The sequence below is a fragment of the Anomaloglossus baeobatrachus genome, chromosome 1 (assembly GCF_048569485.1).
Source record: "Anomaloglossus baeobatrachus isolate aAnoBae1 chromosome 1, aAnoBae1.hap1, whole genome shotgun sequence".
Classification (NCBI taxonomy): Eukaryota; Metazoa; Chordata; class Amphibia; order Anura; family Aromobatidae; genus Anomaloglossus; species Anomaloglossus baeobatrachus.
Genome location: NC_134353.1, coordinates 710,391,581 through 710,417,234, shown reverse-complemented (window position 1 = coordinate 710,417,234; position 25,654 = coordinate 710,391,581). Strand labels below are relative to the sequence as shown.

At 49.8% G+C, this 25,654-nt stretch overlaps 1 protein-coding gene across 1 annotated transcript in view; it reads right to left on the bottom strand.

Moving 5' to 3' along the window:
- Positions 1–25,654, bottom strand: part of MMP11 (matrix metallopeptidase 11) — a 54,206-nt gene that overhangs the window by 5,504 nt on the left and 23,048 nt on the right. Inside the window, exons 3-6 of the mRNA XM_075341792.1 lie at positions 12,827–12,970; positions 5,032–5,165; positions 4,692–4,936; positions 2,758–2,962 (exon numbers count right to left, since the gene is read on the bottom strand). Coding sequence (XP_075197907.1) covers positions 2,758–2,962; positions 4,692–4,936; positions 5,032–5,165; positions 12,827–12,970 — 728 coding nt within the window. The remainder of the gene's footprint in view (positions 1–2,757; positions 2,963–4,691; positions 4,937–5,031; positions 5,166–12,826; positions 12,971–25,654) is intronic.

Genomic DNA, 25,654 nt, shown 5'->3' with positions numbered 1-25,654 from the left:
CCCAGTACCATTGGAAGCCACACTGCATATGCCCGGCCATCACACTGCCTCCACCATGTGATGTGCTTTGGATCATGAGCCGTTTCAAGACTTCTCCATACTTTCTTCTTTCCATCATTCTGGTGCAGGCTGATCTCATGTTCATCTGTCTAAAGAATGCTCTTCTAGAACTGAGCTTACATCTTTAAGTATTTTTTTTTTTGCAAAGTCTAATTTGCCCTTTCTATTTTTAAGGCTAATTATTGGTTTTCACCTTGTGGTTAACCCTCTGTATTTGTTCTTATGAATTATTTGCTTTATCGTAGTCTCAGATCATTTGAAACCCCTTCCTGGAGAGTGCTCTTCACTTGGGTGGATGTTGTGAAGGGGTTTTTATTCACAATAGACAGGATTCTGTGCTCATCCGCAACTCTTCTCTTCCATGGATAGCAAGTCTTTGAGTTCCCAAGCTCTCCAGTGCGCTTTCTTTTCCAGAATGAAACAAACTTTTTATTTGGCCACTCCTAACATTTCTGCTCTCTCTCTGATGGATTTTTTTTCCAGCCTAATTATGGTCTGTTTCTCTTCCATTGAGAACTCCTTAGACTGCATGTTGTGGATTCACAGCAACAGTTTCCAAATGCCACACCTGGAATCAGCTCCAGACCTTTTATGCACTTATTTGATGATGGATTAACAAGGCAATAGACCATGCAGCCCATTGAAGAGCTTTTGAGATAATTGTCAAATTACTTTTGATCCCTTAAAAAAAAACCCAAAAAGAAACAACTGTACTTCCTAAACCCTTACTCCAATTAGGATGTGAATACCCTCAAATTAAAGCTGAGAATCTGCACTTGGTGCCCATATTGATTATATTACTGTATTTTGAATATATTTTTGTAAAGAGCTAAAATTCCAAAACTTGTGTCATTGTTCAAGTATTTCTGGACCTAACTGTATATACCCTAATCTCATAAGTATTTTTTTACTACCTCCAGGGTTAGATTGGACCTCTACAATACCTCTACAAGACCTCTACAATACCATAGGATGCTATGATCAGCCAAAAAGCATTGCTGCATATAGTGATAATCACAGTCTTCTTTGAAGCCCACCCACAGGAATGGATTCAAAGGAGCACTGCAATGACAAGCATGGTGGTCTTCAGCAGACCCCCTGTTGTCATAGCAACCCATCAGCGACACGCAATCACCGGTGCGCTGATTGGCGCTTAAAATAGCAAGCCTCCATTATAAATCCAGCCGTCAAAGAGTTTGACAGTGAGATTTAACAGGTTAACTATCGGTTTCATGGACAATTGTTAATGGCAGGCCTTTACTGCAACACGCAGCCATTACCTGCTGGCTACAGAGCGAGCTCACCTTGTGAGCCCGCTCCATACACCCGCTTCCAATATGCGTCGTACATGTACGGCGGACGTCGTAAAGAGGTTCAAATTTAGTTCTGCAAACATTTGTAACACTATCTATACAAGAAAAAGTATATACCAAATGTTTAAACATAGAAATCACGGCGGTTTAGGCAGCGTAAAGGTGCAGATGCATAGTCACAGAAAGGTAGATTTCCTAACTTTTAAAGACACTTAGGCTATGTGCGCACGTTGCGTAAATTCATGCAGTTACGCTGCGCTTTGCAGCGCAGCGTAACTGCATGCGTCCTGCGTCCCCTGCACAGTCTATGGAGATTGTGCAGGGGCCGTGCGCACGTGGCGTCTCAGAGCGCAGCGCTTCGGCTACTGCCGAAGCGCTGCGCAAAAAGAAGTGACATGTCACTTCTTCCGTGCGCTTTGCCGGCAGCTCCTGCTCTGTCTATGGCAGGAGCTGCAGGCAGAGCGCACGTTCTCGCCGGCACCATGCGCTTCAGAACGGAGCTTTTCAGCTGCGCTCTGAAGCGCACCTTTTAGGTGCTGGGCTAGTACGCAACGTGCGCACATACCCTAAGTATTGCAGCACTTACAAAGTAATTTTCCCCCTCTGAAGTCCTTTAGCGTTCTCACCCACTACAATAACCCTTTAGTTGTCCCCATACATTTTGATGCCAACAAATATGCCCTCAAACAAAATAGAATACCACTACAGTAAATTCCTTCATGCAACCCTCCACACAAACAGTATGATACCCTCACAGTGCCCTCAACACAATGATATCTCCACAGTTTCCCCCACACAATTATGAGGCTCCCACAGTCCCACAACACAGTATGATGACCCCCACACAACATGATCGCCCTCACATACAGTTGATGGAATCCAAAGCTCCCTTACTTTATGATGGCCCCCTCTGTATATCTTCATCACACAGAATGTCAGCCCTCTACTGATTGATAAAAAAATGAAAACCTCTCTTCGCTCCCCCACTGTTCCAGTTTCTACAGTATGGAATCTGAAGCTCCACACAGCAGTGTAGGGACCTCATTACACCAGCTGTGTTGAGATTCAGAGCTCAAATGCACATGGAGAATGATAGAACAAGGAGCTGATGGCTCCCTGATCCATAATTTTTTCAACTGTATCTGTATACAGGATACAGATACTACTGAAGGTGTGACATCAGATGGGAGAAAGTCAGGTGCTGAAATCACGACCAGGCCACCTCTCCAACTCATGGGCCACAAAGCAGTAGTGCGTGGTGTTGCTATTAGCAGTACACCACTGATACAACACACAAAGAACTGTTTATGCATTATTATTTTATATAAAATCTTATAGGGTTTTTTATAGTAAGAAAATAATAAAAAAGAGCAATGCTGTTTACCATTGAAGAACCAAATATTCCCAACAGAATCTTCCAAAGCAGCATCCACAGATTCAGGAATCCCTTTCCAGTGTCGTGAAGCTAAAGCTGGGTATCCACTCTGGAGTTTTCCCCCTCTTAGGCGCCAGACATATCCAGATCGGAAGAAGAACAACTCTCCACGGATTGTGGATACTGCATCAAAATCTGTTGTACAGGCATCTGGCTAAAATAAAATTGTATACATATGACTCCTAAGTTAATGTGTACTATTATAATAATAATTATAATAATAAAAAAAAAAGGTCTACAGGCAAAATGTGTAGGTGTTTCTGCTCTTTAGTAGCAGCACACAATCCTTGATCCAGATACAATTGAAAGCAATGATAGAACAGAAAGCCATTATCTCGCTCCTCCATCATTTTATATGATGTCTCAGCTCATAGGATGCAGTGACATCACTACATGATGCCCGCTGTGTGGAGCTTCAGTACACATACTGTAGAGACCGGAGCAGTGGGTGAACAGGAAGAATCAACTAGTTTTAATCAATGAGTACATTGTACCCATTGTGGGGATCATACTGTGTGATTGGCTGTAAGAGGGCCATTATACTGTTTGGAGGGCTATGTGGGGGCAATTATATTATTTGGATGGCTTTGTTGATGTCAATATACTGTTTGGAGGGCTATTTAAGAGTCATTATACTGTTTGGAGGGCTATGTGGTGGCGAGTATTTTGTCTGGGGGGCAATTATACTGTGTGGGAGGCCATAATACTGTATGGAGGGTCATTATACTGTTTGGAATGATAATATACTATATGGAGGGCCATCATACTGTGTGAAGGGCGGTGGTATCCTTATACTGTTTAGTAGGACTGTGTTGGGGCTATTATACTGTGGTTGGATTACTGTGGGGGTATCATACTGTGTTGGGGTCACTGTGGGAGTACTATACGTTGCAAGGGAGGATATTGTGGGGTCATCATACTGTGTATGTGATGGTAAAGATTCAAAGGTCCAGCAGCACATCCATAAAAAATGATGAATTTATTTATTCCATATATAAAATGTTTAAAAGGACAAAAAAAAGCGTTTCGGGGACAACCCTTGTTCACGGACCGTCTTTTTGTCCTTTTAAACATTTTATATATGGAATAAATAAATTTATTTTTTATGGATATGCTGCTGGACCTTTGAATCTTTATGGTTACCTCTCTTGGCTCAAGAATCTCCGTTCACCATCATAAGGACTTCCACAGGCATGCGGTGAGCTGGATTTAGGAGATTGTTCTCCTCTGTTTTTTCTGTGTATGTGATGGGTACTCTGTATGAATTTAGTGTGGGGAGTACCGTGCTGTGTTTGGGGGTCACTTTTGTTGGCATCATACTTTATGGGGCGACAAAAGGGGTATCTAAGTGCGTAGGAACACTAACGGGTTTCAATAGGAGCAAAATTATTTTGTAAAGGCTGCAAAGTTGTGATATATGCTCTCCTGTGACCTCACCAAATATTATTTTATTTGGGGGCGGGGCAGTTGGGACTACTGCTATGGGGTCCCATGATTTCTAAGTTCGCCACTAATGGTGCAATATAAGCTTACAAATTAATATTAATGTATAGGTGTGCAGTAGGCTTTAAATATTCCATCACTTGAATATGTGACATCTTTGGCCATAAATCATGTTTTGTTTTAGGGGATGTCAACCCGCCAACACCTTTAGATCACGTTTTTTTTTTTTTACTGTAGCAGAGCAGAGATAATACAATCACTGCAAAGATATGTAAAGAAACCGATCATTACGCAATGATACATGATGGACATTGATTTTAAGTCTAAATATTTGCTTAAGCACAATATGAAAGTAATGAGCTACTGATTTTTTAAAAAGTCACTATATTAACCCCTTTTTCACTGTAAACAATTTGCATAGACAGCATTATAAAACAAACCTCAGCATAAGGGATCTCGTTGCTCTCAGGTTCCAGCTGGCGGCTTTCTGGCTTTACGGTTGGAGCTACAGTAGGGGTTTGTGGAGTGCCATACAGGTATTGAATTCCCTGTTTATCATCTGTGCTTAGGCTGAGAGGATATCGAAAGGTATAAAATGGAGACATCAAAGACTTGGAGACTGAGGAATGTTGTAAACCCAGCACATGGCCAAACTCATGAGCAGCTACTTGTAAAAGGTCGGTTCCTGCAATGGATGAAAGTGAGTCTAAATTTGTATAAATCCTCTGCGAAGACGTCAATAGGAAAAAGATGGATAGCTTATTAATGGTCAGTTCCTACCTAAATTGTTCCCAATGGTCCAAGCTTCATCATAATCAAAGTGTACATCTCCTTCGCGATGTGTTTTCGGGAAAAAAGCATGAGCAAGGATGCCTCCAGGGCCATCAAATGGCAAGTTGTCTCCATGCCAGTACCTGTGTGAAAAACCATTTAATTCAACAGGTTACTCTAATTCTTCTTGTGCGGAGCTGACTGCATATACTGTCTATGAAGCGAGGATGTGACTCTACTTGTCCATTTAGGTTAGATTAGGCTCAGCTCCAGGTTCCTAACCGTACCACTGGCACTAGAGAATAACTATGTGTGAATGAGGCATAGAGGGGCTTTTCATAGCACAAAGTTCATTTTAATCATTAGATCTTGGAATAATAATAAAATCCACAATTGGAATGGGTTAAAAAAAAAAAATGTTCCTGTGCTGAGATAATCTTGCATATCATTCCCTGCTATGTGCTGTGTAATGGCTGTTTCTGACTGTGCATGTAAGATGGTCTGATCATACCACATCTCCTGGGCAATGAAGTAAAAAAAGTATACTGACATTGCAGGACTTTCTTTCTTTGAGGTAAAACATTTTTTAAAAACAGGCAGGGAAATGTTTTACCTCACAGAAAAAATCAGCTATGATTCCCATGCTGTTCTGTTTGTATTCTGTTTGACGTCCTCCCCGGCCCATGAGGTATGATCTGACCATGTCCCTGTACAGTCAGACACGGCCATTACACAGTACATAGCAAGGGCACATTTATGAGATTATCTCAGCACAGGAACATTTTTTTCCAACACATCCAAATGTGGAAATTATTATTATTCCAAGATCTATTGATCAAAATCAACTTTAAAATTAACTTTGTTCATTTAAGGGGGTATTTCAGTAAGATCAAGTAACAGAATAGATGAAAACTACTAGAATGTTGGAATCTGACCATTGAGACCCCCATGATCACCAGAATGGAGGACTTCTACCACTGGTTAGAATACAGCGACAGTGAAGCATGGCCTGTTCCCTCCATTAATTCTTTATGGCAGGGGTGGGGAACCTTTTTAATGCCGAGGGCCATTTGGAATTTTCTACCAACCTTCGGGGGCCGCACAAAACTATCAACTTAAAATTACCCTGCTATACTTAGTCAAACAATTAACTCATCGTAGCGCCTGAAGCTTCTTGTTTTTGGTGCGGCTATATTATTCAATATTGATCTTAATGCTTCTCACAACTGTTTTTCCACGTTTGTGTCAGCTGGGACTGCTGTAAATACATCACAGGAGATGCTGAGGGTATATACATCATAGGAGATGCTGAGGGCATATACATCACAGGAGATGCTGAGGGCATATACATCACAGGAGATGCTGAGGGCATATACATCACAGGAGATGCTGAGGGCATATACATCACAGGAGATGCTGAGGGCATATACATCACAGGAGATGCTGAGGGCATATACATCACAGGAGATGCTGAGGGCATATACATCACAGGAGATGCTGAGGGCATATACATCACTGGGGAGGGCTGGGAGGAATATACATTGCTGGGAGCACTAGACATCACTGGGGAGGGCTGGGAGCACTAGACATCACTGGGGAGGGCTGGGAGGACTAGACATCACTGGGGAGGGCTGGGAGGACTAGACATCACTGGGGAGGGATGGGAGGACTAGACATCACTGGGGAGGGCTGGGAGGACTAGACATCACTGGGGAGGGCTGGGAGGACTAGACATCACTGGGGAGGGCTGGGAGGACTAGACATCACTGGGGAGGGCTGGGAGGAATAGACATCACTGGGGAGGGCTGGGAGGAATAGACATCACTGGGGAGGGCTGGGAGGACTAGACATCACTGGGGAGGGCTGGGAGGACTAGACATCACTGGGGAGGGCTGGGAGGACTAGACATCACTGGGGAGGGCTGCGAGCACTAGGCATCACTGGGGAGGGCTGGGAGCACTAGGCATCACTGGGGAGGGCTGGGAGCACTAGGCATCACTGGGGAGGGCTGGGAGCACTAGGCATCACTGGGGAGGGCTGGGAGCACTAGGCATCACTGGGGAGGGCTGGGAGCACTAGGCATCACTGGGGAGGGCTGGGAGCACTAGGCATCACTGGGGAGGGCTGCGAGGACTAGACATCACTGGGGAGGGCTGGGAGGACTAGACATCACTGGGGAGGGCTGCGAGGACTAGACATCACTGGGGAGGGCAGCGAGGACTAGACATCACTGGGGAGGGCTGCGAGGACTAGACATCACTGGGGAGGGCTGCGAGGACTAGACATCACTGGGGAGGGCTGCGAGGACTAGACATCACTGGGGAGGATTATATATCACTTGGGAGGGCTGGGAGAAATATGACATTGCTAGGGGTTCTGACATACCAGGGGGGCACAGGCAGCAGTGTGGAGGCCGCAGGGGCATAGGCAGCAGTGTGGAGGCCGCAGGGGCATAGGCAGCAGTGTGGAGGCCGCAGGGGCACAGGCTGCCGTAGGGAGGCCACAGGGGCACAGGCTGCCGTAGGGAGGCCACAGGGGCACAGGCTGCCGTGGGGGAGAGTGAGGAGCACAGGCTGCCGTGGGGGAGAGTGAGGAGCACAGGCTGCCGTGGGGGAGAGTGAGGAGCACAGGCCGCCGTGGGGGAGAGTGAGGAGCACAGGCCGCCGTGGGGGAGAGTGAGGAGCACAGGCCGCCGTGGGGGAGAGTGAGGAGCACAGGCTGCCGTGGGGGAGAGTGAGGAGCACAGGCTGCCGTGGGGGAGAGTGAGGAGCACAGGCCGCCGTGGGGGAGAGTGAGGAGCACAGGCTGCCGTGGGGATACGCGAGGAGGACGGGACGCTACACGGAGCACAGGCTGCAGTGGGGATACACAAGGAGGATGAGACGCTGCACGGAGCACAGGCTGCAGTGGGGATGCACGAGGAGGACGGGACACTGCACGGAGCACAGGCTGCAGTGGGGATGCACAAGGAGGACGGGACGCTGCAGTGGGGGATGCGCAGGGTGGATGGGACGCTGCACGGAGCACAGGCTGCAGTGGGGATGTGCAGGGGCACACACAGGCATGGGAGCACAAACACACCTGTCGGACGCTGAGGTAGTAGCTTCTCTTCTGTGGAAAAAGAGCGAGTTGAGCGCTTACTCCACCCACAAAGTACGTCCTCACGCTAGCATTAGCTAGCGTGAGGATGTAAGCCATACAGGGTTTAAAGGGCCAGCAGCAAGCAAGACACTGCTGCCTCCCGAGCTCTGTGGACTGTGGAATGTGCCCGGGGGCCGCAGAAAAGGTCATGGCGGGCCGCATACGGCCCGCGGGCCGGAGGTTCCCCACCCCTGCTTTATGGAATAACATTTGGCCACCTCCAGCAATCCCATTCAGAACAAAAGTAATTGCACTGTGTTGCTAAGATGCCACTCCATTTAAATTGGGGATAAAGCCACCCTTCCTGACAGTCAGTGATTGCCACTGATACTGCAATAGTTAACACCTATTCTTTTGCGATGTATCCCTGTCCACACCTACATTTTGTGCAATTAGCACTGCCAGTATCTGACTGTGTCTTAATTTATCACATAACCTTTTAAGGCTATGTGCCCACACTGCAGATGAGTTGCAGATATTTTCTGCAACTAAAAAGGAAAGGTCAGCAGAGAACCGAATGTTAAAATGGGATGCGGGCTGGAGTCGGTTTACCCGCGATTTCACATGTGGACAGCCGATGAAAAACCTGATGTGGTTGGTGGGAGGGATGAGAGAGAGAGACTGAAGTGAGCTACATGATCAGCAGTGATGTCACTCCAGTGAGTCCTCCACCTGCGCCTCACTTCATCCGTGGCTTGAATTGCAGTCACAAGTGGAGGACTCCAGCTGTGACCGGAAATCACCTGAGTAACGGCACCACTGATCGCGCAGCTCACTTCAGTCACTCTGGTAATTTGCTGCCACAGGAGGACTCCAGCTGTGGCTGCGAAGTCACTGCTGATAGTGCGACTCACTTCAGTTGCTCCATGGAGCTCACAGCGGAGAGTCATGTTCTATGGATGCTCACTGTGAGCATCAGATGTAGAAGTGCTGGAAGCGTTGTGGGACCTCGTGTGGATTACGTTAGACCTGGATGGGTGTTTGGGGGATAATAAAAGTGGTGTAATAGGGTGCTATTATGTGTTTTATTTCAAATAAAGGATTTTTTAGGTGTTTGTGTTTCACTTACAGATTAGTGATGACAGGGCTGTCTCATAGACGCCTGCTATCACTAACCTAGGACTTAGTAGCAGCTATGGGCTGCCATTAACTCCCTCATTATCCCGATTGCCACCGCACCAGGGTAATCAAGATGAGCCAGGTAAAGTTCCGGATCTGTTTCATCTAATGGATGCGGCAATTCAGGGCAGCTGCTGGCTATTTTTAGGCTGGGGGGCTCCCAATAACGTAGGTCTCCCCAGTATGAGAATACCAGCCCTCAGCTGACAGGCTTTATCTTGGCTGGGTATCAAAATTGAGGGGTGACTGCACGCCGTTTTTTTTAATAATTTATTTTACTGTACGATATAGAGCCGCCAACTAGCAGCTGTGATTGGTTGTAGTCTGACAGCTGTCACTCAGCATAGGGGCACGTCTGACTGCAACCAATCATAGGCGCCGATGGGCGGGGGAAGCAGTGAATATGTAGGAGCCTAATGAGCGGGTGCAGTGAATATGTAATAAGGCTAATGAGCGGTTCGGGAAGAAGAATTAGAGGCTGCGGGAGCAGTTTGACAGCCGCGCGAGTGATCAGTGAGCATGAAGCAGAGACAGACAGAGACACTCAGGAATGGTTGAAATAAAGCTCCTAGGCTATGTGCCCACAGGACAATGTACCCGCGTACTTTTCCGCAGGTTTGTCCACAGGTTTACCGCAGCTGCTGCCTAGAATTTGCAGCTATCCATTGCTTCAGGATTTGAGCATTTTTGTTGCGGTAAACCTGCGGGACAAGTGCGGAAATACCTGCGGAAGTCCCACCCTGTATCTCCATAGTGGAGGAGTGGGAATTCCGCAGACATTTTCGCATGACTAATTGAGATGCAGATACGTGCGGCTGCGGGACATCCGCAGCATATTCCACAGCCACACATACCGCAGCATTGATACAGCACTCCCCAAATCCCATAGGATAACAAGGGGAGTGTCTGTACTTGTGCAAACCTGCGGATTTATCTAGAAAATTCAGATAAATCCGCGGGTTTTCCGCTGCAAAATCTGTGATTACATTGTCCCGTGGGCACATAGCCTTAAACCGGACTCAAACCATCACATGACAAAATAGAAGTTAATGGGTGAAAAACGCTGCTAAATCGGATTCATAATTGACATGCTGCAGATTATTTCTGCATCAAAAACCAGACCGAAACCAGACGGAAATAAACTGCAGTGTGTGCACAGCAAATCAAAAAACCCATAGATTTGCTGGCTTCATGAGAGACATTCAGATTTTGATACAGATTTTAAAAAAAACTGCATAAAAAAACCACAGCGTGTGCACAGGACCTTAAAATGGTTATGTCAACACTAAAGTTATTACAAAATCTCAGGAGGAACAAAACAATGCAAAAAAATACAATCTAGAATTGTTATTTCAAGGGGAACACAAGTATTTAGAAAAACCGATGTGTGAGAAGTGGTAACACCCATTTCAAAGCTTGAGCGCTATAGCGTATTCACGGTTTTGTTGCTCAGGCACATTAGTACAAGTGGGTCCCCATAGCAATACAGCAGGTATGAGAAGAACTAGAGATACAAAGTTCTTAGTAAAACACTCTATGTACGAGACTTAACAGTTATATTTATAAATGATTAGGCTTAAAGCTTTCATCCCAGGAGGAGGTTCTGGCAGTCTACCAAGCCGGGAAAATATTAGTAGAATGCCCGTACCGGAATGTCTGTGGTTGGTAGAATTCTAGCTATGAGAATGCGGAGAGACCTTCCCTGCTGTGAGACGCTGGCAACAGTTATGACAGTTTATGAATTTACTCTAAGAAATAGTACAATAGATTTAATTGTTTTATATTTCATGGTTTATATTTATATTTCTATATACAGTACTTATTATTATAATTTGAGGTTTTATGGGTGCCACAGCTTTATACGTATATGCATTGCATGCAGTGTTACATTGGTTGTAAATGGTATAAGTTATGCATGCACAGGAAAATAAACAGAACTGATTTTGCTCACAAGTGTGCATTTTCTTTCTCCAAGCGCTCATTATTTCAAAAGCCTACCGTATTTCTCTTTTTATAAGACGCACGGGATTATATAAGACGCACCCCAAGTTTAGAGAAAAAAAAATGGGGTCCGTCTTCTAATCCAGTGGTGCCTTACCCGAGAGGGAGGGTGCAGCGGTGGGGGAACGGGGATCACAGGAGGTAGGGGGGACGGTCATGGGGCAAGGCGATGCTGCAGGCGGTAAGGCAAGTGTCCCAGATGCTAGGCGGCGCTGTGAGGCAGAGAAAACATCCAGGAATTATCAGCGGTGCGGGCTCCAAAGAAATGGCGCCAGAGTCAGATTGCGCTATTGGCTCAATAACAAGCCGAGATCTCATCTGCGCACGTGCCACCTCCGGGTGCCATTTTCCTTAAGTCCACTGCTGGGACATCAATGGGCCAGAGGCGGCACGTGTGTAGACGAGATCTTGAACCGAAAACTCCATTTGCGGACACGCTGACTCCGGACGCCAATATTGACATCTTCAGGATGGTCCCTGCATCACCGCCGGCTGCACAGAGCAGCGCTGCCCGCCACACATAGCAGCGCCCGCTGCACAACCCCAGCAGCACTGTGCTTGCAGCAAACAGCCTGCAGCATCGCCCCTGCCTCCTGTCACCATTCTCCACCACCCCCCCGGTAAACTACATTCGGATTATAAGATGCACCCCTCATTTTCCTCCCAAATTTTTGGAAGGAAAAGTGCGTCTTATAATCTGAAAAATATGGTAATTCAATTTGGACCTCATTGGAGATCCTGTAATCTGACTTTTGGGTCAGCGCAGAACAACTACAACAATTGTATTAATATTAGATGTCTACACCTAAACTGCTGTTGGAGTGCTGCAGCCTCTTCATTGTTTCCATTGTTCTCTACAACTGCTTCTAAGTGGGTGCAGCGACAATTAGGGGCCGCAGTCCATTCACATATCATCATGGGTGTAGCTGTACCCCACTGTTCTTGTACTGATGTCCTATCCTAACGATAGGCGAACAATATTCTCATCCCAAACAGCCCATTTAATGTGTTAGGAACTTTTCATCGTGTTATCACCCCCTTTTCTCCGGCCCTATCTTACCTTCAGATCGGTTGTCTTTGATTGTCATAATTGTCATATTTAGAAGGATCTACTATTTCTAGTAACTCAAATGTTTACTTTTTTTTTTAAATGACATATTTGATGTAACATTGAATGAAGGAGTCAATAAATGTAAAGTGCTGCTGATATTTTCCCAATGTGACAGGTGTCTACTTTCAGAAAATACTGTATCTAGGTATAAATATCTTTTTTTTTTTATTTCTCAATTCAGGTATTCTTTCTTTATGTGAAAATTATTGTTACAGCTTTCTGCCCATGCATTTCATGAAGATCCCTAAAGATGGTGCCAAGAAAAGTGATTAATGGACCGACCCACTAGGAGGTGCTATAACATGCAAGTAAATGGAATAGCTTAGTGCAGAAAACCATTACCATGGATTTTTTTTTAAATGAAGTTATTGGCCAACCATCCCAAATATAAGCCATACACTTTGTCTTCAATCCCTAGCGCATGCCACTTACCGCGTGAAATCAATATTGATGTCAGCCCGTCCTTCATGGACCTCAGTGAATGTTAGAGGAGTCACCTCACTCCATACTTTAAGTGCCTCAGCCAAAGTCCTTCTCACCTTTACCTTGCTGAGTTGCCATGGAAAGCGTATAAGCCTAAAAACGCATGGTGAAAATGTTAGAAATTGACATTAATAAGATTGATAAATGCAGAATTTAGTTTGGAGCTCATACTTTAATGTTGCTCCCATGTTTGGCTTCGTCGAGGTACTGGCAGCCCTTGGGTTATAAACAAGATAGGGTCTTTAGGTTTGTCCTTAAAGCGAACCAACCACCGGGATTTTCCTATATAACCTAAAGCCAGTGCTATACTGGCGCTATCATGCTGATTCTATATACTGTATACCTTTAGTGGTCAGCTCGGATGTACAGCTTTTGAAACACATGCAGGTAAAGCATGTAAAATGAACAGTTTTTTGACTGACAGGAGCTGCAGCTGCTAATAGTTGGGGTGGGTTTTGATAGTGATTCCCGCCTCCCTGCCTGTGCATCCTCCCCCTATTATTTATGCTAATACCATTATAAAAGTGTTTTACTAATGGTTGTGGCTAAATTATGGTGGCTAGAAGGACCTGTGCTGATGTCATACCCATGTGACCAGAAGGGGCAGGGCCTCAGCCAACATAGCTGATACCAGGAAGCAACATTATATTTTTCTGTTGTCATATTACCCTTCTGGTCACATTGGTATGACGTCAGCAAAGGTCCTTCTAGTCACTATGATTTATAGGCACAAACTTCTATAATGGAATTAGTATAAATAATAGATAGTGGGAGGATGGACAGGTGGGGGGGCAGGAATCACTATTAAATCCCACCCCAGCTATCAGCTGCTTGGCACCTGCTGCCAATCAAAAACTGTTCATTTTACAAGCTTTACTTGCTTGTGTTTCAAAAACTATACATCTGATCTCACAACTAAAGGTATGTATAGAATCAGTGTGGCAGTATAGCAATGGATTTAGGTTATATAGGAAAATCCTGGTGATTGGTGCGCTTTTAAATTAAAGCAAGTTCAAAAAGGTAAAGTGCCAGTAAATGGCAAAAAGAAAACCCCAAACTAATACTTCATCACTCACCTCTCCAGCTGCTCTCTGCCCACCATTCAGTCCCCTTTTCGCCATTGCATGCTGCATCTGTGTCGCCCTGGGCAAGCCAGGGGACACAGATAACAACACCACTACACCCCACACTCCAGGTAGGCACACCTGCTAACCAGAAATCCTTGTTGCCTCCCTCCAGGAGTCTGTGATGCATACCAGGGGGTGGGCCAGGCGGTTGGCTCCGCCCACCAAGGAGCTCACAACTCTGGAGGCAGGAAGTAACCAGGCAGAAAGCTCAGGGAGGAGCAGGAGTCGAGTCAGGGACATGAAGGAGTGAACAGCAGATTAGCCCAGGCAGGGCTTGAGTAAAGAAGCAGCTTAGCCCAGGCAGGGGCTAGAGTAAACAACAAGAAGTGAAAGTGAAGGAAAGGAAAGTGGAAAAGGAGGAAAGCAAGAAGTGGAGAGAGCGCGAGAGTGCACAGAGCCTGAGAGCCCAGCTGTGTGTAGGGCTAGAACAGCAAGGTCAGCGACGGCGGTGACTGTCCGGAGGGGGACCGTTTGGAAGTTCCTGGAAGGACCCCGTTGGCTGTGTGCCCGGTGGTCTGGAGCAGTGTTCCGAAGGACAGTCAGCACCAGGGCAGGGGCCTCTCGGACCCCGGCAAGGCTAGGAGTCGCCCAATTTGCCGAATCCATCAGTGAAGGGGACGCAGATCCCCCAGCAACAAAGTCCCGATTGACGGCAACAGCCCGACCATTACCGGGGAGACACCGCCACCGCCAAGGCACCAGTTTCCCCAGGGCCAGCGCCTGCGGGCAAAGTGTAGAGCTCCTCCGGCCCAGATTGCAGTCGGGGAGCGGGTAACCGGAGGGAATCCACCGCTACCATCAGTCAAACAGGTGCAAGGAAGAGAGACGTCACCGTCACCTACCGGGAGTGCAGGTGCAACCGTCTGTGGGACCGTCCTACCAGCCGTTGGTTTACCGTACAAACTGTGTCCGTGTCTCAGGCTGAGTGAGTACCACAGTGCCGCAAGGCATAGCGCTGCCCCCGCGTCCCTGCGCCCTCCAGGCCCTACACTTCACATCTCTTCACCGGGCCCCGGGATCACCAACCCCTACCCACGGAGGGGCAACACAACACCTGGCTGCTCCCATCACCATCCCCGGGACCCCCACACTGAGCAGCGGTGGTGCCATCACCACAACCGTGGGTGGCGTCACGAACTATAATCCCAACAAACACCCCCCCTTTCACTCACGGGCGAGGAGCGTCGCTCGAGACACCCCGGGATCCGGCCCGCAGCTCGAGCCACCAGGAGCAACTGCCGGACCCGAGCAGAAGGGGTGAGCGCGGTGTGCTGACACCCTCCTCCCCGCCCGCGACAACTTGGCGTCACGAACAGGATCTTACCGCTCTGCCGTCTGGTAGAGGTGCGCCTTGTTACCACCGGAGGTATCCGGCAGAAAAATTTCAGAAGTCGCCATCTTTGGCGCGAAAAGTTCCCGCTCGAGCGTCTTCTCGAGCAGTAGAGGCGCGAAGGCCAAAACTCCGCCCCGAGAGAGGAGGGGCCGGAAAGAGCTAAGGGGGACGCGATGGCGGCTGGACGCATGTAGCCGCGGCTACAGAAGCAGGGACGCCAGGACTCTGCGGCCATTTACTGGTTCCTGGAAGAAGCCGCTGCTAAGGATGCTGAGTCCGACCAACAACACCGTGGTCCCCGCGCCTTGCATCGCGGCGCGGGTGGCAGTCCGGACCGTCCAGCTAAGCAGCCGTCTGCAGGTCTGCATGCAGCTCCTCCTGGAGGAGTTGGTGGCCGACATGGTGGAAGTGGTGGCGGCCATACGGAGACGCGAGGTGGAGGGAGTCTTGGAAGGGAGGGTAAGTGACCCACGCCCCTGTGCCCCTAGTGGGTCGGTCATCGCGGCTGAGGGACCCGGTCCATACCCGCTCGCCCTGCTACCTCCCCCGCCACCCGTGTTAGCTGCTGCTGCCCCGCCACTAGGCCCGCTACCACCACCACCGGTAGCGGTACCCTGCCAATCCGCCCCGGCGAACCGACCTGCAGCAGAAGCTCATGACCACCCTGAACCGCTTCTATGGAAGAAACCAAAGGCTGAGCCCGTCAGCAAAGATGCACTGGAGGCACGGCGGGGATGCAGCTGCCAGGAGGCAGAGGAGGCCATGTCACAGTGGGGTCCCTCATTACTGAAGGTGCCGGTCGTAGCCGACACGGAGGGACTCTGGCTGGGTCCGTCCCCCGCACATGCTGAACCGGAGCAAACAGAAAGTACTCCCGGCTGGGAGCGGCGGCAGCAGCAGCTGCGCAGGGAGATCGATGCCCGAGAGGGGTGTAGAGCGGATGTGCATGCCCGCATGAATATGGAAGAAGATCGCCTGCAGCGAGCTACCATTGGGGTCCAGAGCGGTGCACCGTGTGAAGGTGGCACTAGAGCCCCACGAGTGAGAATGGACTGCTGAGCCGCAAAAGGCAGCGGAGTGCCGCTGCACAGTCCCCGTTGGGACCACCACTTTGTTGCTTGTTTGAAAAGTTTTGAAAGTTCTGCAATGATAAGAAAGATGATTATCCAAGTTTTCACCTGATTGTCAGCTGTGATTAGCAACCGGCAGGAGCCGTCACCGTTGTCCCCGTGGGGACCGTTAAAAGTTTAAAAATGCATGGGAACTAGCCATGGACAAGCCCGTGAACTCTGCAGGGCAACCACAAACGTTAGTGGCTTGTAAATATGTTGGGTACCGTTACCGTTTCCGCAATGCCGCCTCCGGAGAGGCAGGTTGGAGGGAGGGCCCTGAGCAGAGCAGGCCAGGGCCCAGCCACCAAAGGGACCGGTGGCTACCCTCTGGAGGGAAGGACAGATCCCGCTCGGGTGACTTGTGCTGGACTGTGGGTCAAGGGGTGCTGCCTGGGTTTTAGGGGCAGCATCAGGGCCAGGTTGCTTGGGTGGGAGAGAGCGGAAACCGTGACCGTACACCGTTGAAACGTTAAAAGAAAATGTGCCTCCCGTCTTGGGAAGAGTTGATTAAAAATGTTATGCTTATGTTTTGTTTAACCCTGTTATCCCCTTTTTACAGAAAAATAAAACCGGTGTAGGACGGCAGCCCGCGGACGGTCTGCATTTTGCTAAGGGGGAATGTGTCGCCCTGGGCAAGCCAGGGGACACAGATAACAACACCACTACACCCCACACTCCAGGTAGGCACACCTGCTAACCAGAAATCCTTGTTGCCTCCCTCCAGGAGTCTGTGATGCATACCAGGGGGTGGGCCAGGCGGTTGGCTCCGCCCACCAAGGAGCTCACAACTCTGGAGGCAGGAAGTAACCAGGCAGAAAGCTCAGGGAGGAGCAGGAGTCGAGTCAGGGACATGAAGGAGTGAACAGCAGATTAGCCCAGGCAGGGCTTGAGTAAAGAAGCAGCTTAGCCCAGGCAGGGGCTAGAGTAAACAACAAGAAGTGAAAGTGAAGGAAAGGAAAGTGGAAAAGGAGGAAAGCAAGAAGTGGAGAGAGCGCAGAGAGTGCACAGAGCCTGAGAGCCCAGCTGTGTGTAGGGCTAGAACAGCAAGGTCAGCGACGGCGGTGACTGTCCGGAGGGGGACCGTTTGGAAGTTCCTGGAAGGACCCCGTTGGCTGTGTGCCCGGTGGTCTGGAGCAGTGTTCCGAAGGACAGTCAGCACCAGGGCAGGGGCCTCTCGGACCCCGGCAAGGCTAGGAGTCGCCCAATTTGCCGAATCCGTCAGTGAAGGGGACGCAGATCCCCCAGCAACAAAGTCCCGATTGACGGCAACAGCCCGACCATTACCGGGGAGACACCGCCACCGCCAAGGCACCAGTTTCCCCAGGGCCAGCGCCTGCGGGCAAAGTGTAGAGCTCCTCCGGCCCAGATTGCAGTCGGGGAGCGGGTAACCGGAGGGAATCCACCGCTACCATCAGTCAAACAGGTGCAAGGAAGAGAGACGTCACCGTCACCTACCGGGAGTGCAGGTGCAACCGTCTGTGGGACCGTCCTACCAGCCGTTGGTTTACCGTACAAACTGTGTCCGTGTCTCAGGCTGAGTGAGTACCACAGTGCCGCAAGGCATAGCGCTGCCCCCGCGTCCCTGCGCCCTCCAGGCCCTACACTTCACATCTCTTCACCGGGCCCCGGGATCACCAACCCCTACCCACGGAGGGGCAACACAACACCTGGCTGCTCCCATCACCATCCCCGGGACCCCCACACTGAGCAGCGGTGGTGCCATCACCACAACCGTGGGTGGCGTCACGAACTATAATCCCAACAAACACCCCCCCCTTTCACTCACGGGCGAGGAGCGTCGCTCGAGACACCCCGGGATCCGGCCCGCAGCTCGAGCCACCAGGAGCAACTGCCGGACCCGAGCAGAAGGGGTGAGCGCGGTGTGCTGACACCCTCCTCCCCGCCCGCGACAACTTGGAGTCACGAACAGGATCTTACCGCTCTGCCGTCTGGTAGAGGTGCGCCTTGTTACCGCCGGAGGTATCCGGCAGAAAAATTTCAGAAGTCGCCATCTTTGGCGCGAAAAGTTCCCGCTCGAGCGTCTTCTCGAGCAGTAGAGGCGCGAAGGCCAAAACTCCGCCCCGAGAGAGGAGGGGCCGGAAAGAGCTAAGGGGGACGCGATGGCGGCTGGACGCATGTAGCCGCGGCTACAGAAGCAGGGACGCCAGGACTCTGCGGCCATTTACTGGTTCCTGGAAGAAGCCGCTGCTAAGGATGCTGAGTCCGACCAACAACACCGTGGTCCCCGCGCCTTGCATCGCGGCGCGGGTGGAAGTCCGGACCGTCCAGCTAAGCAGCCGTCTGCAGGTCTGCATGCAGCTCCTCCTGGAGGAGTTGGTGGCCGACATGGTGGAAGTGGTGGCGGCCATACGGAGACGTGAGGTGGAGGGAGTCTTGGAAGGGAGGGTAAGTGACCCACGCCCCTGTGCCCCTAGTGGGTCGGTCATCGCGGCTGAGGGACCCGGTCCATACCCGCTCGCCCTGCTACCTCCCCCGCCACCCGTGTTAGCTGCTGCTGCCCCGCCACTAGGCCCGCTACCACCACCACCGGTAGCGGTACCCTGCCAATCCGCCCCGGCGAACCGACCTGCAGCAGAAGCTCATGACCACCCTGAACCGCTTCTATGGAAGAAACCAAAGGCTGAGCCCGTCAGCAAAGATGCACTGGAGGCACGGCGGGGATGCAGCTGCCAGGAGGCAGAGGAGGCCATGTCACAGCGGGGTCCCTCATTACTGAAGGTGCCGGTCGTAGCCGACACGGAGGGACTCTGGCTGGGTCCGTCCCCCGCACACGCTGAACCGGAGCAAACAGAAAGTACTCCCGGCTGGGAGCGGCGGCAGCAGCAGCTGCGCAGGGAGATCGATGCCCGAGAGGGGTGTAGAGCGGATGTGCATGCCCGCATGAATATGGAAGAAGATCGCCTGCAGCGAGCTACCATTGGGGTCCAGAGCGGTGCACCGTGTGAAGGTGGCACTAGAGCCCCACGAGTGAGAATGGACTGCTGAGCCGCAAAAGGCAGCGGAGTGCCGCTGCACAGTCCCCGTTGGGACCACCACTTTGTTGCTTGTTTGAAAAGTTTTGAAAGTTCTGCAATGATAAGAAAGATGATTATCCAAGTTTTCACCTGATTGTCAGCTGTGATTAGCAACCGGCAGGAGCCGTCACCGTTGTCCCCGTGGGGACCGTTAAAAGTTTAAAAATGCATGGGAACTAGCCATGGACAAGCCCGTGAACTCTGCAGGGCAACCACAAACGTTAGTGGCTTGTAAATATGTTGGGTACCGTTACCGTTTCCGCAATGCCGCCTCCGGAGAGGCAGGTTGGAGGGAGGGCCCTGAGCAGAGCAGGCCAGGGCCCAGCCACCAAAGGGACCGGTGGCTACCCTCTGGAGGGAAGGACAGATCCCGCTCGGGTGACTTGTGCTGGACTGTGGGTCAAGGGGTGCTGCCTGGGTTTTAGGGGCAGCATCAGGGCCAGGTTGCTTGGGTGGGAGAGAGCGGAAACCGTGACCGTACACCGTTGAAACGTTAAAAGAAAATGTGCCTCCCGTCTTGGGAAGAGTTGATTAAAAATGTTATGCTTATGTTTTGTTTAACCCTGTTATCCCCTTTTTACAGAAAAATAAAACCGGTGTAGGACGGCAGCCCGCGGACGGTCTGCATTTTGCTAAGGGGGAATGTGTCGCCCTGGGCAAGCCAGGGGACACAGATAACAACACCACTACACCCCACACTCCAGGTAGGCACACCTGCTAACCAGAAATCCTTGTTGCCTCCCTCCAGGAGTCTGTGATGCATACCAGGGGGTGGGCCAGGCGGTTGGCTCCGCCCACCAAGGAGCTCACAACTCTGGAGGCAGGAAGTAACCAGGCAGAAAGCTCAGGGAGGAGCAGGAGTCGAGTCAGGGACATGAAGGAGTGAACAGCAGATTAGCCCAGGCAGGGCTTGAGTAAAGAAGCAGCTTAGCCCAGGCAGGGGCTAGAGTAAACAACAAGAAGTGAAAGTGAAGGAAAGGAAAGTGGAAAAGGAGGAAAGCAAGAAGTGGAGAGAGCGCAGAGAGTGCACAGAGCCTGAGAGCCCAGCTGTGTGTAGGGCTAGAACAGCAAGGTCAGCGACGGCGGTGACTGTCCGGAGGGGGACCGTTTGGAAGTTCCTGGAAGGACCCCGTTGGCTTTGTGCCCGGTGGTCTGGAGCAATGTTCCGAAGGACAGTCAGCACCAGGGCAGGGGCCTCTCGGACCCCGGCAAGGCTAGGAGTCGCCCAATTTGCCGAATCCGTCAGTGAAGGGGACGCAGATCCCCCAGCAACAAAGTCCCGATTGACGGCAACAGCCCGACCATTACCGGGGAGACACCGCCACCGCCAAGGCACCAGTTTCCCCAGGGCCAGCGCCTGCGGGCAAAGTGTAGAGCTCCTCCGGCCCAGATTGCAGTCGGGGAGCGGGTAACCGGAGGGAATCCACCGCTACCATCAGTCAAACAGGTGCAAGGAAGAGAGACGTCACCGTCACCTACCGGGAGTGCAGGTGCAACCGTCTGTGGGACCGTCCTACCAGCCGTTGGTTTACCGTACAAACTGTGTCCGTGTCTCAGGCTGAGTGAGTACCACAGTGCCGCAAGGCATAGCGCTGCCCCCGCGTCCCTGCGCCCTCCAGGCCCTACACTTCACATCTCTTCACCGGGCCCCGGGATCACCAACCCCTACCCACGGAGGGGCAACACAACACCTGGCTGCTCCCATCACCATCCCCGGGACCCCCACACTGAGCAGCGGTGGTGCCATCACCACAACCGTGGGTGGCGTCACGAACTATAATCCCAACAAACACCCCCCCCCTTTCACTCACGGGCGAGGAGCGTCGCTCGAGACACCCCGGGATCCGGCCCGCAGCTCGAGCCACCAGGAGCAACTGCCGGACCCGAGCAGAAGGGGTGAGCGCGGTGTGCTGACACCCTCCTCCCCGCCCGCGACACATCTACCTCCTCTTCACTATAGGTGAGGACTTATAACCACATCTAGGCCTAAGAGATAATGCCATAATGTTGGAGCCTTGTGATGGAAAGACGTGTGCCGAAACTTTACGACACACAGTGAACCCAGAGGCTTGGACATGGCTGAAAGTCCTGGACTATAGTAAAGAGGTCAGAGATGTGGGTCACAAGAGCAGAAAGAGGAGGACTTGATGGTGGGCAGCGTTCAGCAGGACAGCTGGAGAAAGGAGTGCTGAGGTATTCGGTTTGATTTTTTTCCATTTTGCTTTTGTAACTGAGTCATATGGAAGTCGAAAATTCATAACTCGAGGACTGCCTGTATTAGAACAAGAGATCAATTTTGAAGAGGTTAAAGGGAATCTGTCACTAGGTTTTTGCCACCAAATCTGAGATTAGGATAATGTAGGGGCAGAGATCCTGACTCCAGCAGTTTGTCACTTACTGGACTGTTTATTGTATTTTGATAAAATCACTGTGCAATCAGCAGTAGATTATCATTAGAGGATTACTTTGTGTGCTGCGAGGAAGTCCACCATATTCATGAGCTCTGTATAACTGCTAGATCTGCAGCAGAGAAAACATTGATTTTATAAAAATGACAGCAAACAACTCAGTAAGAGACACACCGCTGGAATCAGGGTCTCTGTCTCTACATTATGCTGCTTCTCAGATGGGTAGCAAAACCCTGGTGACAGATTCCCTTTAACATGACATGGCAATGGACCTTCTCTGTGAGGTAAATACAAATAGATTGGTAATGTTATGTTCAGATCCCATTTGGAGGCTCTGTCCTAGATTCTGACATATGTTGCAGACGGGGGCCAGGTCGCTGCAGGGGCTGATCGGATCTGGGTTCGTTACTGCGGCTCGAGTGGTAACCGAACTAGGGCTCGTATGGCCGTCCGTCCTCACAACCGTAGGGAAGGGGAATATTTACAGGGGAGAAAGTTTTTGTCAGTGACGCCACCCGTGGGTTGCGATGAGGGTTGGTAGCACCACCGCTGCCTGGTGATGGGACGACCGGGGCTGATGGAGCGGTTGAAATCCCCTCCACGGGTAGGGGAGGTGTAGTCCCTTGGCCCAGGGGTGTATGGGAGCAATGACGGCTGGGAATGATGTGCAGGGTTGGACCGGGGATATTGGTGTACTCACTGTTCCGAATAATTGCACACAAAGTTCAGTGGTAAACCAAATTGCCAGTGACCGGTCACACCTGTATTCAGGTTGTGTTTTCAATGGGACAACTCCGCTTCGAACGGGGAAGTCCACTCCCGGTACTGTGTATGTTGGGAGCTGTGGCCCGCGAAATCTGACCCTCGGGATCTCTGTGGGTTCTGACGGACACCCTATCCCCCGCGTTGGGCTTCCATTTCGCTCTCTGGGCTTCTGTAGAACAAGGCCTGAAACCTCATCCCCGGCTGGTCAATTCACAAGGGGCTTGCAACCTTCCTTGCCCTTGGGTCCAGGCACCCCGTCTGTGCCTGGCCCCAGACCGGATTCCCGCTGTTGGCACCGGTGGGCTACAACCCTGCCCCGGTCCACTTTAGGTTTCCCACGACCGGATCTCCGTCGCCTGTGGTCCTGCTTGCCGTCTGCCACCTAGTCCGGTAGTCCAGGGGCCCCAACCCCTGACTACGTTGTCACTTCACACTCCTCCACTGTCAACTGTCAGTACTTTTCTGTTGTGTTCCCGCCCCTGACACCTCAGGACCCCTAGGTGGGCGCTCCCATCCGCCTGGTCCCGCTCACTGGTGTGTCCCTATTGTCATGGGGGGGGTGACTAAGCTTTTCTGGCTGGTGTTGAGCACCTGGGTGTGGGTTTTTGTGTTGGACTGCCAAGGAGCGAGGGGTATTGTACTTGAGAGATTTGTACAACCTCTGTGACTACCTGGTTTTGCCAGGGCATCACACATATTTGATAGGAAAGAGACAGTTTTTCTAGTTTCACTGGTAGCCGTGGCATGACTGTTCCCCCATGTGGTTTCTATTAATTTGGATACCACAACAAAAATGTGAACAGAGCTTAAAGGGAATCGGTCACCAGCTTTTTGCCATTTAATCTGAGAGCAGCATAATGTAGAGGCAGAGACCCTGATTCCAGCGATGTGTAACTTACTGGTGTGCTTAGTGTATTTTTTTTTTTATCAAATGAATGTTGAGCTCTGTATAACCTCGCCTCCAACACGGATTGGCAGTTTTCTTCCCATATACAGGGTCTACAGAAGTCTGCCCATCAATGTGTGGGAGGGGGTTATACAGAGCTCAACATTCAAAGATATACTAGATCTGCAGCAGAGAAAACTGATGTTTTCAAAATGACAGCAAGGAACCCAGTAAGTGACACATCGATGGACTCAGGGTCTCTGCCCCTATATTACACTGTTCTCGGGGGTAGCAAAAACTGGTGACAGATTCCCTTTGGAATATTTTTAAACTTTACAGGAAAAAGAAGATAAATTCAATCATGAAATATGATCCCCGCTCCACTGCTGCCTCATTTCTGCCAGACTGAAAGCCATAATATCATAACCATTAGTTACCGGATCAGTGAGATCTCTGATTGGCTGCAGAGTCAGTAAACTGGTGGTCAGAATGTCATTGCTTTCAGTCTGGGGGAGACTGTCGTAGCAGAAGCGTTATTTAGGGGTGAGTATGTCTTATTCTCTTATTTGTCCAGGCAGCTTGGATTAAAAAAGGTTGGAGATTCCCTTTAACTCAATTCTCCCCGCCCAATCTGCTACAAAGTTTTTAATAAAACTGTGGCAAAAAGAAGTACCACGCCTAGGATCAAGTGTTTCACAACTAGATATAAACAGAAATACAAATATGTAAAAACACTATTTTCCCCTCCCACCCTTTAATCCCTGCTTGTTACCGTAAGTTCAAACCATGAATGACGATTTTGTGACTACTGCCGTACATCGGAAAATTACATATAAAAGGAATAGCACACCAATAATAGGCCAAGAAGGAATGTTTTCATGAATGCTCTACCCTCATATTCAAAAGAGATTATACTGCAGAGTGAAATACAGCAACATTTCAGGTATTGTACCCATTCGTCAGGCTGTGAATAGGGTATGTGTGGAATATCTTTCTTAGATTAAAAGAATGCAAAAAATCCATATGTCCTAGTATATGAAGGGATGGAGTCCCTGGATTGTCTAGAGAGCCAAAGAGAGTGTAGAAATTACTACAGCGCATAGGAGTAATAGCAGTCCTCTATATCCACTGCATGCTGTACCACTGGGTTCCGTCTCCTATGCGTAATAGTAATTTCAACACTCTTTGGATCTCTAAACATCCCAGTGATTCCATCCCTTTACTTACTGGTATGTGGGGCTGCAGATAAGTCTTTAGCTTTATGATCTTTTTTTGTTTCTATGGTAACGAATGTTACATCACATGAAAGCCTTATGTGTCTAATATATGTTTTCAAAATTTTGTGTTTGTTGCTTATGGCAACAGTGTTCTATGTGCGCGGGAAAACAAAATGGCAGAGTCTAATGCGATATTCACAGCAACTGAGAGCAGAGGAGCGATAAAATGTTTGTTTCTGCAAGGAAAGTCCACGAAGGATATTCATGGTGATATGTCGCAGACATTGGGGGGTCAATGCCCTTCATATTCCACAATTAAGAACTGGGTTGCCAAATTTAAAACGGGCCACTTCAGCACCAATGATGAGGAACGTCCTGGACGACAGAGAGTGGTTGTTCTGGAGATCGTCGATGCTGTGCACAACCTCATACTGGAGAATCGACAAATTTCAGCTAAAGCAATAGCAGACATCATGGGGATTTCCCGTGATTGTGTCATTATCCATGAACATTTGGACATGAGGAAGCTATCTGCAAAGTGGGTCCCCAAATGTTTGACAACAGATCAGAGAAGCATGCGAGTGAAAATTTCCCAGTCCATTTGTCAGTTTTTCTAGACTGATAAAAACTTCCTGGATAGACTGGTCACTATGGATGAGACCTGGATTTATTTGTATGACCCTGAAAACAAGGAGCAGTCAGAGTGGACGCACAGTGGTTCTCCTCATCCAAAGAAATTCACGGTGCAAAAATCAGCCACTAAGGTGATGGCGTCTGTTTTGTGGGATTATGAGGTCGTGCTGCTAGTGGACTACCTTCAAAAGGTATTACATTGTACTTTTGGACCAATTGAAGGCAGCTCTGAAGGCCAAAAGGTGCGGCAAACTGTCCATA